The sequence below is a fragment of the Suricata suricatta genome, chromosome 4 (assembly GCF_006229205.1).
Source record: "Suricata suricatta isolate VVHF042 chromosome 4, meerkat_22Aug2017_6uvM2_HiC, whole genome shotgun sequence".
NCBI lineage: Eukaryota > Metazoa > Chordata > Mammalia > Carnivora > Herpestidae > Suricata > Suricata suricatta.
In genome coordinates, this window is record NC_043703.1 from 610,685 (window position 1) to 624,487 (window position 13,803).

Below are 13,803 nucleotides of genomic sequence, written 5' to 3' on the forward strand. Positions count from 1 at the left end.
AAGTCGCACACTCACTCACACACACACACCAGAGGCTATTACATTCCTTCCCTCAGAGGTTTTACAGACAAGACTGAGACGTTTAGAGAAAGGACATATAACTGGGCAATTGTTACACATTACTCACCCTCCCTGTTCTCTATCTCCACTCATAGAGGGGCCCGCAGCCCCCTGGGTGAGATCCTAACCAACCCGAAAAGGAGCAGAACTATTTCAGGGAATATTCCACTTACCTTTGAATATCTTCGTTTTCTTTTTCTTTTCTTTTTTTTTCTTCTTCTACTCAGGTCCTTGTTCGGGCGCCACTTGGTGCGGGGGACCAGCCCACGCACCCGAGTCTAAGGGTCCCTGAGTAGGGGGTTGGTGTCAGTGAAATATCTACAAGAAAGAACACAGACAACATGAATGGTGGAAGAGACCACACTTTGCTGTGAAACTTGGTGTCTTATATGCCATAGGTGATTACATCTTTCTTTTAATGATCACATTGTTTGTAACTTCTTAGGAATCACATGTTTCAGAAAGGATCATTGTTTTCACGGAAGAGAGAACAGAGAGTTAAAGACAGGAATGGAGTATAATACAGAAGATCAAAAAACATAATTTATCACTAAAAATACATCAGCAGGAGTCTTATTTTGCATATATAGTGTAATATTAACTGAAGCTTATGACAAGGCTATTTTTCTTTAAAGGTTCAAACAATAGTCTGTGAGCAAAGCGCCTCTAACTAGGGAAAGAAATTTCAATCAGAAAATCTGCCCATTTACTGAAACCACAATTACCAAGTGGCATGAACAATAGGAGAACTAACCCCAGTCTCTGATCCACTTAGGTCAAACAGTCAAGCGCACACATTTTCAAGCAGGGGAAGCAGGGTCCCAAAGGCCGCACAGCACTGCACCCCAGTCTCCCAGGACCTTTGTTCTTTTGTCCTGATCCTCAAATGGGGGGAGGGCCAACCGTGATCCAGGGTAGCGCCTTCCTAGACAAGGCTAGGGACTTTGCGATTCCATACGCTCCCCCCGGAGGCTTTGTCGTCTGAAAGCTTTTTGGCTAGAGGGACCCCAACACCAGGACAGACGCCGGCAGGGTCACATGCTCCTGACCGAGTCGTGGTCTCTGAGATTAGATTGGGCCTACCTGACAGACACAGGACATCAAACGCCCCGGTGTGAAATGTGTGCATGGGAGCATTGCCTAGGGGAGCACCACGTGTGGGAGCACCATGTTTGGGAGCATAACGAGTGTCTGGGGCATTGTTTCCAAGGAGGGAAGCCCCGCGCCTCTGGCTGCTACGCAGCACCCTGTGGCCCCCGAGCCATGAGGGGACACTCGTGAAGATGTCCCTGACTTGTAGCCTCCAGAAATGCAAGCAGCCATAGTTTTTCCAAGTCACTAAAAATCTAAGTTGACATTCTATTTCAATTTAGCTGTCAAACAGCCCAATTTTTTTTCTCTAAATAGCAAATTGTAGCCTAGAGAAGGGGCCTCTGAGCCGTGTTCACAGTGACGGCTAGCCCAGACGTGGCCCCCCTCATGTGCCAGGGGCCATTCTGAGTCTACACGTATCATCCCCTGGCTCTCACATACCCGCACGGCTGACATCACTATTACAGTTTTACAGACAACGGAGCGGACACACAGAGAGGTTAAGTAACTTGTCCAATGCCACATAGCTAAGGGAGGGTCTGAGCAGGGACTAGAACCCAGATAACTCGCTTCCAGCACGTAAGCCCTGCCCCAGCCCCCCGACGTCACTGGCCATGTGGCTATTTCCAGGGTCCCAGTGGACAGTGGCTCTCCAGCATGCTTTCCAAAGACAGGCAGACTTTGCCAAAGTGTGACTGCAGCTTGGCATTTCTGAGGAAGTCCCGTTATTGGGCGCGGTAGGCTGACCAACCACGTGGCTGTGCAGTTGCGCTAGAGTGAGCCTGACGCGGGAATGGGGCAGCTGTGGGATGACCGACTTTTGGGAATGAGATCAGATACTGGCCTCGGAAGCAATGTCCACAGGGCAGGGGCAATCTAGTACGCACAGCTGCCCCGCGGACTCACTGGACACACTCACCAAAGGCCCCCAAGCAGGGTGCGCTGGAGGAAGGGGACATTAGCCCTGCCGCGGTCCATGACCCGCAGGGGAGCACGAGGCCCAGCTCAGGCCTGAGCAGACCACCCTGTCCAGACTCACTTCTGCCTCTTCCTCCGTCACTGGCGCCTTGGAGGTAACAGCGTTTTGAAAAGTTGACATTTTTACCACAAAGCTGCCCGATCTTGCTCTGCTATTCCCTAATGGTGACCCTGGTTGGGAGACACGCAGGGCTGTCGTGAGCAGATCTGTCTCGTAGGGGACCGGGTGGGGAAGGCAAAGAAGAATGAGCTGACCAGCCATGTCACCGAGCAGAGGAGTTTGGGCAAGAGGCTCCTTGGCACCTGCCGCTTTGCAAATTCTGCTCCTCGTTTAAACTCGAACCTGAAATCAACAGAAGAATGTTGACATTTTGTTTTTAAGGGGTCTTTTTTTTCCTTCAGAAGGATGTGATTCTGAAATAAAATGAATTATTTGAGGGGTTCTGGAATGGCCGGGTCTCGCTAACCCCGGACTGAGTCAAGAAGGTGTTTGTAGGGGGCGGTGCTGACGCCGCAGGGCCGAGTGGGTCCCAGCGGCTCACAGGCCCCGGGGCCTGGGCCTCACAGAGCCCACGCGTCCTGCGCCCAGTGTGGCCACACGCGCTCCAGCTCTGCTCTGAACTCGGCCATGCGGGCGCAGAGGCAGGGACAGAAGGACACAGGACCAAGTCCACCCTCCTGGGCGTGACGGCCCACCTGCCCTAACCGCTGCAGGGATGGAGACCTCCATCCCAGACCAGGCAGAGCCTTGGCGAGGGCGCCCGTCTCCCTCACCTCTCCACCGGAACCGTGGCTGGGGCGCCTAGTGAGAAGGCCCCTCTACCGCCTCCTCCCAGCTCCGGGGGCCCCGAGAGGAGGTCTCCTTCCCCGCTCCAGACCCCCCAAAGTTGGGGTATGTGCCCCGAGCAGAGGGGCAGGCCCAGCTCCTGAGGCCTGAAATGCAGATTGGGTACAGAATGAGTTTGTTGGTGGCTGTTAAGAGTCATATTGGGGGCCGCCTGGGTGGCTCAGTTGCTTGAGTGTCAGACTCCTGATTTCTGCCCAGGTCACAATCTCAGGGTGGTGGGTTTGAGCCCTGTGTTGGGCTCTGTGCTGGTCATGGAGCCTACTTGGGATTCTCTGTCTTCCTCTCTGTCTGCCCCTTCCCCTGCTGGCAGTGCGCCCTCTGCCCAGCTGGCCTGGCACAGTGGCCCTCTCCCCACCCAGCCCTGCTCTCTGATAGAACAAGGCAAATTGGACCCCAAATTTGGAGCTAGGTGGCCTCTACCCACCACACTGTGCATTGCTTTAATGACAGAAATGCTCAGGCCTGTGATCAAACTCTGTTTACTGTCTCTCTGGGCTTGTGCGAGTCACGTAACCCCCGGAGCGTCCTGTGTGACAGATTAGAGCCTGTCGCCATTGGGGGGGGTGGCACCCCAGACAGCAGTGCTTCAGCTCCTCTGCCCTCCATGCCTGTGATCCTGTGATCCTCGCGGGACACGCTTGAGACACGCTTGTCCCCAGAACACTGTCACACACGATGCGGTTTGGGCCGGTCAGTGCCTGGCGGGCAGTGCGGGGGTTTCCAGGAGTGAGAAGCAGGTGGAAGTGGAGGGGAGCAGCCCCCGCAAGGTCGCCGCGTGTCAGCAGCCCGAGGAGCAGGCCGGCTCAGGCCAGATCCAGTCACCGGGACAGGGCCACCAGCAGGGAATGAGAGTTTTTCTAGATTGTCCTGTGCAACCTGACTAAGAGGCACAGGCAGCAGTTCTAATTACTGTCCCACTTCTGAATAGAATCTCGAGTGAGTTATCTGCATGCTGCCTTCTCTGGAAGCCAGGATGGTGTGCCATTGTGTGAGGCAGTCGGGGACTGTGGGGGACAGTGAGAGACTGGAGGAGACTGTGGAAGACTCTATGGGAGGCTGTGGAAGATTCTGTGAGAAACAGTAGGAGACTGTGGGAGCTTATGGGAAACTCCGTGAGAGACAGTGGGGGACTGAGAGACTGAGGGAGCCAGTGGTGACTCAGTCGGAGGCTGTGGGAGACTGGGAGAGACTGGGAGAGTCTGTGGGAGCCTGTGGGAGACTTGGGAGCCTGTGGGAGCCAGTGAACGGCTGTGGGAGCCCGTGGGAGCCTGGGGGAGCCTGATGGAAATTCTGTGAGAGACTGTGAGAGCCTGGGAGTAACTATGGGAGGCTGTCAGACAGTGGGAGCCCGTGTGAATTGTGGGAGACTCTGTGAGACTGCAGGGGACTGAGAGAGACTGTGGGGCCCAGTGGAAGACTTTGTGGGAGCCTGTGGGGGACTGTGTGGACTCTGGTAGACTTCTGGAGACTGTAGGGACCGTGGAAGACTCTGGAGGACTATGAGACTGTGGGAGACTGGGAGACTGTGGAGGACTGTCCGAGACCCTGTGAGACTCTGGGGACTGTGGGAGACGGTGGGGGATTGTGAGCCACCTGCGCCTCTGTCGTCCTTACTGGGTTGGGGGCTTACCGGGTGGCCGTCCTTCCTTCTCAGCCTGACCCTGTCCTTTCCTCCCCAGACTACTGGTGCCTGGATGACCTGTACCGGGAGATGGTGAGGCGCTACGTGGAAGTTCTTGAGAAGCTTCCAGAACATTGGGCAGACCCAGCTACCCTGGAAGGCTGCTCACAGCTGAAGCCGGATAACTATCTCCTCGCCTGGCACACGCCTTTCAATGAGAAGGGTCAGGGGGTGCTCACTTTTCCCTGTTAAGCGCATGCTGGAGTGTGGCCTGGACACTAACCCGTGTGTCACCCCACTAACCTGCAGGTCTGCGTGACACAGAGCGACTTGCCGGGGCTTCCACGTAGAGGACGCCGACTTCCCTGGTGGTGTGGCACCAATCCTGGGTTCGTTTTAAGGAATATTTTTGACTGTTTTCCCTTTATGTTTCTATTTTTTGCCAAATAATCAGGAAAACTCATACAACCAGCATGTCTGTCTGTCTCCAGGATGCTTTCATGTACTGATGTCTTTACTTAGCCAGAGTCTCTGCCTCCAGGGCACCTGCTCCTGGGGTCCTGGACCCTGCTTGGGTTTATGCTGAGGATGGACCCCCCCACACCCAGGTTTATGCTGAGGGTGGACCCCCCACCTGAGTTTATACTCAGGACGGACCCCTGAATTCCTAAGTGCATTGGCTGAGACTAACAGCACATTGGACATTTCAGAAGAAAAACTTGTGGGCTTAAAGGCACAGCAACAGAACAATCCAGCGTGGGACACATATAGGAGAAAGAATCCAAAACTGTGAGAGAGCACCAGTGAGCTAGAGATGACCACAGCACCCTGACATGCCCACAACAGGCTCCCTGACAGCATGAGGGGAACCAAGAAAAGATTTGAAGTAATACCTGCCCAAATCTCTCCAAATTTGATGAAACTGTAAACCCACAGATCCAAGAAAGTCAATAACTTCCAAGCACAAGAAACATGGAGAAAACTACAGCATGGCAGCTAGCAGTCAAACTGCTCGAAACTAATAATCAGGAGAGAAGCGCATGTTCCAGTGCTGACTGCCAGGGCGAGGAGGGTGCGGATCTCTTGTCAGAAGCAACGCACTGGGGGCTCAGGGCGCAGAAGAAAAACTACAGCCCCTGGAGGGCTGCCTCTGAAAAAGTTTCTTACAGAAACAATGGCCAAATAGCCTATCTGGGCAAACAAAAGCTCAAGGATTTGTCACCAGCAGAGCCACACTGAGAAGGGGCTAAGGGAAGTCAGTCCCTCAGGCAACAGGAAACCAACGTCTTTGCAAAAGAACTTGGATGGCAATCCTAACTATGAGGATAAATACAGAAGACTTTGTAACTTCCTATTGAAATCTCTTTGGAAGATAATTGACTTAAAAAATGACTAGACTGTGGGGGCTGGGTAGGGAGGGGGGAGGCGTGAGGTGGGCTGTGGCGAGTGTCACAGGCGGACACTCAAAGCCCCAAAGCAGCTGCTAACACAACAGAACGGTTGTAACTAATGAGCAAACAAAAGAGAGAGTGGAATCACTTAGAAATCTCTGCAAGGGAAGCAGCTCCCCAGGCTGGATCATCCAGTGGCGGGCGGGGGCGGGAGGGACGCCGGGTGCACGGCTGTCCCTCCGGCTTAGATTCTTCCCCCTCATCAGGAGAAACCATCCTGTACTCGAGGGATGCAGGGACCTTCCCTGTACTGCTTAAGCAGGAGCACCACACAATCCGAACCAACCCCACAGGGGCATCTGCCCCGCAGGGAAAGAACGGGGTCTCCCCTGCAGCAGGAGGAGGTGTGTGCAGCTCCTGCCCCACCGCGGCTGCAGGAGGGGCCACTGCCTTGGGAGGTCAGAGCAAGCTGCCAACGCAGACCTCCCTGGGAGGCTCTGTTTCCTGGGAGGAAGTGCTACCCCGGGCCGTATCCGTGTGTTATGTCCTCCCAGATGGGAGCAAATGCAGCGGCCACAGTCTGAGCGCTCCTCCTTGGGGTGGTGGGCACCATCCTCCACACGGTGGGAATCTTCTCCTCGGACGGGCAGCTGACCTCACTGTTCAATAGCATTGAACCCAAAACAGGCAGGAAAGGAACAAATAACAGGACAACAGACTTGGCCCTGATCACATCGATAATCACACCAAATGTAAATGGTCTAAAGACTCCAAAAAGATGGCAGGGACTCAGATGGGATAAAAATGCAAGTCCCAACTCTAGGCTGTTCACAGGGCATGCACTTTACATATGAAGGCACAGGTAGGTTAGGGAGAGGAGAGGTACACCATGCTAACGCCAGTCAGCAGAAAACTGGCGTGGCTCCATTAATATCACAAAAAATAAATTTTGGAGCAAAGAATGTTGCCAGGGGAAAGAAGGCAATTTCTTCAGCACAAATGCATCCATTCCTCAAGAAAACACAGCAAACCCAAACATTCCTAAGTGACAACAAACCTTCACAATCACACGTGAAGTTAAACCAATAGAACAGCATGAGAAATAGACAACCCCAGAGTCATGGGCAGAGATTTTCATATTAAGGTCTCAAAATTCACATTTAGAAACTAGAAAACAGAGAGCAAATTAAACCCTAGGAAAACAAAAGAAAGGAAGTAATGAAAGTCAGAGTGGAAATCAATGCCACAGAAAACAGAAAAACAATGAGAAAATCAACAAAACCAAGAGCTGATTCTTTAAGAAGATAGAGAAATTGATAAACCTGAAGTCAGACTCATTAGGACAAGAGAGGAAGAGCAGGAAGGTCCAGCAGAGCAGCAGACAGGCGACCTCTCGCGGAGTCTACAGAAAATAAGGGAATACTATTAAAATTTTGTTCCAATAAACTTAACAACTTAGATGAAATGGATAAATTCCTTGTAGGACCCAAACTGCCAAAGGTCGCTCCAGAGGAAAAAGATCATCGAAACATCAGGACACAAAGAAAAGCCCAGGTTCAGATGATGGCCCCGGGGAACCTGCCACCCCTGTGAAGAGGAGACAGTACCTCTGGCACACAGCTGTCCAGGGAGCCAAGAGGGCACACACTCCCCAAGCCCACTCTGCTCTCCAGGAGGCCATTAAAGGAATAAAATGGGTAGTTACAGATTGGGAGACAACATTTGCAAAGCACACATCCAAGAAGTACCCTGAATGTTTAAAGAACTCTTGAAAGAAAGCTAACGACCCAGTACAAACGTGAGAGGACCACTTAAGCGAACAGTCCCCCAAGGAAGATACCTGGTGGCCACAGGCTCAACACCATCCGTCACTGGGAAAATGAATCCCCAGTGAGACAGCGCTGCGCGGGCTGAATTTGGAAGACAGAGCGTGACGGGCCACCCGGGACACAGAGGGGCCGCCAGTGGGACATAGAACATGCTGCCAGTTTGGCAGCTCCTTAAACGTGAGCTAAATGTTCCATTCTGAGATGTTTGCCCAAGAAAGCATATGTCCAAACATAGACTTGGTCATGAGTGTCCACGGCATCCTCTGTGACAACCCCGGCCGGAAAGAACCCAGGCGTGCGGTGGGTAAGTGGGCAGACCGCCGGTGGCCCCTCCGTACCCCAGACTCTTCTTGCTGCACAACGACGTGGAGAAACGTCACTGCCCTGAGTGAAGGCGGCCGGGGAACGACCATATTCTGCACGAGTCCACTGACGTAAAACTCTCGGAAATGTGGCCCGGCCCGCAGTCAGGCCAGTGGCTAGGGGGTGGGCGGGGGCTGGGAGGCACGAGAGGGCGTCCCGGGTGAGTGGTGGGTACACTAGCCAGCTCTGCTCGGGGGCTGGCTTCACACACGTGCCACGTGTCCACACTCATCACCTCGCACACCTGAAATATGTGCAGTTGATCACATGTCCCTTATAACTCCACGAAACGCTTTCTAAACGGAGCGTGTGTGTGATTAGAGACCCCGTGCCTGCTTCCGCAGCAGGAGCGTGCGGCCACCAAGAATTCTGTTTTCGTGCCCAAACAGCTTTCCAACACGGAGTGCTTTGCGATTTGTTTAATCTGTTTTCCTTTGTCAGGCATCTGGTTGTCTGTTTTTCATTTAAATGACACTGAGGTAAACGTGTGACTGCTCAACTTTGTATACATTTTCAGGACATTCGTGAACGCCAGATCGCCACAGGCAGGGTTGTTGGTGCCAAAGCCTGAAACCCCCTGTTCTCCGCCCCCTGCAGGCTCAGGGTTTGGAGCTGCCACCAAAGCCATGTGCGTGGGCATGCGGTACTGGAAGCCGGAGCGCCTGGAGACCCTCGTGGAAGTGAGCATCGAGTGCGGCAGGATGACACACAACCACCCCACAGGTGAGCCGCGCCGCCGTTTGCTTACTTGTTGGCGGACTTGGGCTTTTCAGTCTTCGGTTCTGCTTAAAATCTGTTTTCACCCTAACAGTGGGGCTGGGGGTGACGTGGAAAGAACCCTCCCGGTTTCGGTGCCGCCCGAGTCAGAAAGCAAAGCACCAGCTCTCCCGGCGAAGGCGTGGGAACCCGCGTTTCTGTCCCACGCATCGGGCACTGCTTGCTGCCCGGTGCTGCGCCCAGCGGGGCCCGAACCCGACCGACCGCCCACTGGCCATGGGAGCTGGACCACCTCACCGCCGCAACAGGATGGCCGTGCGGGAGGAGAGAGTGCTCACATGTCCTCACACGGGGGGGGGGCAGGCAGGGGCCCCAGCGCCTGACCCGGAGTCATGACTCAGAAAGGCGGTCAGCTTCTAATTTTAAAAAAGAAGACTCCCTTGCACCTCTTGCTCCCGTCGGTAGAAGGCGGGCGCACACCTCCCCCGCCCGAGGCCGGGGACTGCCAGCTGCTCTCCCACGGCTGCTCCCGCCCTTCAGTGTCCGCTGTTCCTGGCATGGCCCTGCGCTGTGAGGGCCATGCCGTGCCGCCTCGGGGACAGCCTCGTGGGGTGTGGCGGCAGCGGGTGGCTGGCCACGTCCCTCAGACCTTTGCATGCTACGTGTAAAGGCACATCATTGGAGCAGTTGGCCATGCATTGGCGCACTGGGCACCTGCTAACTAGTGATCCGGCTGCAAGTAGACTAAGCCCAAGAAGCCCAGCTGTGACCTGGGCAGGGCATCTGGGCACAACAAGAGCGCGAGGGTCTGGGCTGAGAATCCAAACCTCTAAGACACGGGCTGGTATGTCGCCCTCTGTCATCGAAGAGATGCTTCACGTTTCACAGTTAGTTCGTTTCTAACGCAACATGGAGGATGTGAGTGCCCGCAGTCAGCTCTGGGAGGGCAGGCTGCCGCGCGTCCCATTTGCAGCCGCCTTGGGCGGTATGAGCGTCTTCCTACCGCGCGGGTGTCTCAGACGAGGGCCCTCCCGGAGAGGGGGCGGGGATGGCAGGTGCTCAGGACAATACCTAGGACCCTGGTTTGGGAACTGGACACTCACTCCACCTGTAGTGATGACGTACGGTGGCCAGAAGCCACTGCGAGCATCTCTCGAGGTGGCTGTGCCCTTTCCTGGGTGGATGCGGTCTCTGCGTGGCTGTGCACCTGCGGCCGGCCTGGCGGGTGCTCCCCCCCCCCCCCGGGCTGAGAACCATCTGTCCCCGGGGTGCCCGGGGGGCTCAGTCTGTGCAGTGTCCGGCTCTTAATCTCAGCTCAGGTCATGATCCAAGGGTCGTGAGTTCAAGCCCCGTGTTGGGCTCTGTGGTGGGTGTGACACGCGTGTGTGCAGGAAACAAAAGGCAGAGCCCTAGAAGCACCAGCCAGGGGCCCCCACACCTGCTGAGGGTGCATCCGGCACCCACATGCCATCGTTGTGCCCTCCAGGCTTCCTCGGGTCCCTGTGCACAGCCCTGTTTGCATCTTACGCCGCACAAGGAAAGCCCCTGGAGCAGTGGGGCAGAGACATGATGCGCACGGTGCCGCTGGCGGAGGAGTACTGTAAGAAGACCATCCGGCACCTGGCGGGTGAGCCTGGCCCCCCTCCCGTCCCCCTCGAGTGGACAGCAGACACAGTGCTGGGGCTCACACTCAGACCGATTTCCAGAGGGCTGGAGAGCTGTTGGCCCTGCGGTGGAACCGAGGGCGTCCCCATGCGAGCAGGCTGACCGCACCTCCAGCAGAGGGTCTCGCGCTGCACCCCCACCCGGCCTCTGCGGGCCCCCCCCCACCGCTGTCTGACCGCAGGTGGATCGCTGCTCCAGATGGTCCTTCGTAGCCCCTTCCCCAGACACATGGGGTCCACACTGCTCCCACTGTGGGCAGCAGCCATGAAGGCCACATAGGGGCCTGTGGCCCCTGGGGACATCTGTGTCCAAGAACATCTGTCTGTCCCTGGTTTTCCCAAACCCATCGAATGGCCCGCACCCTCTTTGGCCACTGGCAAGGTGTCCATCTGCTTGTGCAGCAGAGGCCCTAGGGGACTGCTGTGCTGCCGGTGGCCGGGTGAGCCGTGACCTCGAGGTGGGCCCCGAGCAGACAGATGCGAGAGGCAGGTGGGGGTAGGGGACCCCGGGCTTCCTCCTTGGGCGGCTCCGCCCGCAGGGTTCTTCCATCCCCCGGAGGGACAGTGCAGGGGGATTTCTGAAGTGAAGCGGTTGGTCACAGGCAGAGGGGCCAGGGTGAGCCAGGTCACAAGCTGTAGGCTTCCCGGGCAGCCCGCGGCCGAGGTCCCGAGACCGGGAACCAGCAAGTCACTTTCCTGTCACCGTTTGGCAAGCAGGGACTCATTCTGAGTGCCTCTCAAGAAGCTTCTAGAACAACTTTACAAGGAGAACTCCTGCCCAGTCCTAGTGCTGGGAAACTCTTATCCACAGGGCCCGGCTCCCATGACAAGCGGAGAGCGCACAGTCCTCAGTGAACTCACGTGTCCCTCTGCGGGGGACCAGCCCACGCACCAGAGTCTAAGGGTCTCTGAGTAGGGGGTTGGTGTCGGGGAAATATCTATAAGAAAGAACACAGACCACATGAGTGGTGGAAGAGACCACACTTTACTGTGAAACTTGGTGTCTTGTATACCATAGGTGATTACATCTTTCTTTGAATGATTACATTGTTTGTAATTTCTTAGGAATCACGTGTTTTAGAATACATCATTGTTTTCACGGAAGAGAGAACAGAAAATTAAAGACAGAAATGGAGTACAATACAGAAGATCAAAAAACATAATTTATCACTAAAAATACATCAGCGGGAGTCTTATTTTGCGTATATAGTGTAATATTAACTGAAACTATGACAAGGCTATTTTTTCCTAAAGGCTTAAACAATAGTCTGTGAGTAAGGTGCCTCTAACCAGAGAGGAAGTTTCAATCAGAAAATCTGCCCATTTACTGAAGCCACAATCACCAAGAGGCATGAACAATAGGAGAACTAACGCCAGTCTCTGATCCACTTAGGTCAGGCCGTCGAGCGCACACATTTTCAAGCAGGGGAAGCAGGGTCCCAGAGGCCGCACAGCACTGCTGGCTGGATGGGCCCCCACATCCCTCTATACACTTCACTGTGGAAGATGGCGCCACACTGGCCAGATTTTCGACTGGTTTAAGTCACTCCTGCCTCAGGGCTCCAGAGGCGGCGGGGCTGCCGGCGGTCACTGGGCTGTGAGGGTCACCGCCTCCGGTGGGAGAGACGGAGACACGCCCCTGCTGTGGGCCGTGCGGGGACTGTGCTCACGCTGAGTCAGGGATGCTCCTTGGACAGGACGGGCATTGGTCAGAAAATTGGAGACTTTATTCTTTCAATTTTAAATGTGTTTAACCTGGAGTTTTATGACCTATGACACATACCCATTCTTTTAAAGTTTATTTATTTATTTTGAAAGAAAGAGAGGGGCAGCTGGGGGGCTCAGTCAGGGAAGCGTTGACTTCAACTCAGGTCATGATCTTGCAGTTGGTAAGTTCGAGCCCTGCATCAGGCTCTGTGCTGACAGCTCCAGATTCTGTGTCTCCCTCTCTCTCTATCGCTCCCCCTGTCGCCCTCTGTCTCTCAAAAATAAACAAATATAAAGAAAGAGAGAGAATCCCAAGCAGAATCCACACCGTCCATGCAGAGCTCCCCCTGAGGCCTGAATTCACAAACTCGGAGATCATCACCTGAGCTAAAATCAGGAGTCAGACGCTCAACCAACAGAGGCACCCAGGTGCCCCAAACTCAAGCCCCTTTTCACAGAGACCCCAAATCGTCCAAAGAAAACAGTGTTCTGTTCGCACAGGGCCTTCTGCTCAGCGGTCACAGTATCCTTGGCAGTAAGGACAGCTGGCGAGTTGGTTCCTTGCCTTCTCCCTTGGAAGTCTCGTTCCAAAGTTGGTGGCCCACCCGCTCAGGAGAGAGGCCATGGCGGGGCCCTGTCCCTGCCCGGCGGCTGCGGTCTGCAAGCCCCGGGCCCTGCCTGCCGCCTCCCTGACTTTCTGTCAACCTTAGGTCAGCTCTGTTTTTAGTTAGAGTCCGGCCAGCATTTCCAAGGGCCTGCCTGCAGCCGCCGGTCGGTCCCCTGGAGGCTATGACCTCCGTTCCCGCCCACAAGCAGGCCTCCTGAGCCAGGGCCTTCCCGCGGGCACACTGGGCACCCCGTCGGGCCTGGCCGGTACAGAGGCCACCACGGTGGGAGGGCCGAGAGGGCGCTGATGCCTTCTGGGCTCCCGGAGGGCTGAGTGCGTTCCTACATCTGTGCCCGCGAGGCTGCCACGCAGACTCCACGAGACGTGGGCAGGCCCTTCGTCTGGGGCTGGCACACCGGGGGGCAGCCAGCGAGAAGGGGACGCCCCCCCCAACTGTGGAGGCTCTGTCGCTTCAGCGAGAAGATATGGGGTGGGAACTCCCAAGAGACTTGCTCTTCAAAGGAGCACAGCAAGTTTCCCGGTGCCTTTGTCCCCCGTTCCCAGCTTCCTCACTCTTGCTCCAAAGTGGCTGTGGTCCTCTGCGCATGGGCCAGGCCCGGGCCCCGCCTCCTGCTCCGGCCCCGCTGTCCCCGCCGTCCCCACGCCCCTCACATGCAGCCCACCCTGTTCTTCATGTTTAGAATACCAGGAGCACTGGTTTTACTTTGAAGCTAAGTGGCAGTTTTACTTGGAGGAGAGAAACATCAGCGAAGATGTGGGAAGTAAAGCCGCCTTCCCCGACCGCTACGGCGCGGAGGAGAGAGAAAAGGTGAGTCTTGCCGTGTCCACGCAGTGGGGGCCGCAGCCGGCAGGGTCCGGCTGCCCGGGTCCCCGCTGCCGCACCGGGCTGTCCGGCCCGGGCCTGCG

At 55.5% G+C, this 13,803-nt stretch overlaps 1 protein-coding gene across 1 annotated transcript in view; it reads left to right on the plus strand.

Annotated features, from left to right (window-relative positions):
- The window catches only part of ADPRHL1 (ADP-ribosylhydrolase like 1), a 22,391-nt gene that overhangs the window by 6,084 nt on the left and 2,504 nt on the right, over positions 1-13,803 (plus strand). The window contains exons 2-5 of the mRNA XM_029936413.1: positions 4,657-4,821; positions 8,779-8,904; positions 10,385-10,525; positions 13,578-13,705. Coding sequence (XP_029792273.1) covers positions 4,657-4,821; positions 8,779-8,904; positions 10,385-10,525; positions 13,578-13,705 — 560 coding nt within the window. The remainder of the gene's footprint in view (positions 1-4,656; positions 4,822-8,778; positions 8,905-10,384; positions 10,526-13,577; positions 13,706-13,803) is intronic.